Source organism: Eurypyga helias, unplaced genomic scaffold (genome assembly GCF_000690775.1).
Source record: "Eurypyga helias isolate BGI_N326 unplaced genomic scaffold, ASM69077v1 scaffold9137, whole genome shotgun sequence".
Taxonomy (NCBI): Eukaryota; Metazoa; Chordata; class Aves; order Eurypygiformes; family Eurypygidae; genus Eurypyga; species Eurypyga helias.
The window spans coordinates 44,723-45,926 of NW_010262359.1; the positions used below are offsets into that span (position 1 = coordinate 44,723).

Sequence of the window (1,204 nt, forward strand, 5' to 3'; positions counted from 1 at the left end):
TGCAGCAAGGAAGAGGAAATCTCTTGAAATCTAGTTTGGGCAGTCTTCACAGTGATACCAAGCCAAGGAAGTGCAGACAGATTCTTGTAGTTCTGTGGCCCCAAACCTGCCACGTCATTCAGGTTACACTGCTATACAACGAGCATTTTCCAGAGCTACTGCAACTAGCTATCTTGAGGAGCCCAGCCAGAGCCCAGTGCACACAGGGTTATGCTGCTTCTGTTCTCCAACCTGGGCTGACTCTGCACTCACCCAGTCTTCCCAGTGTAGCACTGGGCTGGGCAGACAGTCCCCGAGGGCTCTCGGGAACCCCCTGCCTGCTCCCCTGTAAAACAGGCTGCTCTGCAAGCCCCTTCAGGTTTTAGATGAACACAAAAGCTTTCCCCTCTACATTAATGAATTAAATAGTAGAAGCATTGCTCTTTTAAGTTTTCCAGCAGAGTGAGAAAATGTTCTTTTTATTTAAGATGCACAGAGACACTTCCAGACAGTGCAAGATGGGAAAAACGTCTTATGATTACACACAAAGCCTTAGTGAAGAAACACGCGAGGTGTAGTTTCTCTGTTACCTAACCCGACAGGAAACTTCAGCTGTATTTAAATTTTAATGACATGATGAATAATTTACCCAAGCTCAGTCTTTTGAACCCCAGAAAATCGTATTAATTAATGGCTTTTTTTCCTGCTTACCTTCTGTTTGCTTTATCCGCTCTGAGGTAAGGGAACCAGAACCGCACAGAGCACACCACATGCAGCCGAATCGCATTACTGAAGCTGGGGGGAAGGTTTCTCACCTCGTGTTCTACTCTGTCCCTCGTAACGCTGGACATTTGGCAGGCATTTCTGACTACCCCTGCGCTGACACTTTCTTGGCCCTGTCTATCAGAACCCCCGGGGGGTTCTTGCTCCTCAGAGATATCCGAGGATATGCAGATCCTGTCACTTCATATGTCAAACTACAACTCGTTCTGCTGTGTGCATTTTACCCACACTCCTTTTCAAGCACCATTTCATTGCCCAGTTGTCCCGAGGCTCTTCCATCATCCTTACTGCCTTAATTAATTTTGTGTGTATAGTCAACTTAGCTGCCTCCCTCTTCCAGGTCATTTATGAATGTCGAACTCGCAAGCTCCAGCACAGGGGCAACCCTTGTGTCATTCCTCTGCTTCAAGAACTAACCATTTTCTCCTACTCTGTTGACTGT

General features: G+C 46.8%; 1 protein-coding gene across 1 annotated transcript in view; it reads right to left on the reverse strand.

The window, feature by feature from the left end:
- The window catches only part of KCNK1 (potassium channel, subfamily K, member 1), a 5,386-nt gene extending 4,635 nt beyond the window's left edge, over window positions 1-751 (reverse strand). Inside the window, exon 1 of the mRNA XM_010155701.1 lies at window positions 691-751. Within this exon, the coding sequence (XP_010154003.1) occupies window positions 691-751 (61 nt within the window). The remainder of the gene's footprint in view (window positions 1-690) is intronic.
- Window positions 752-1,204: the final 453 nt, after the last annotated feature.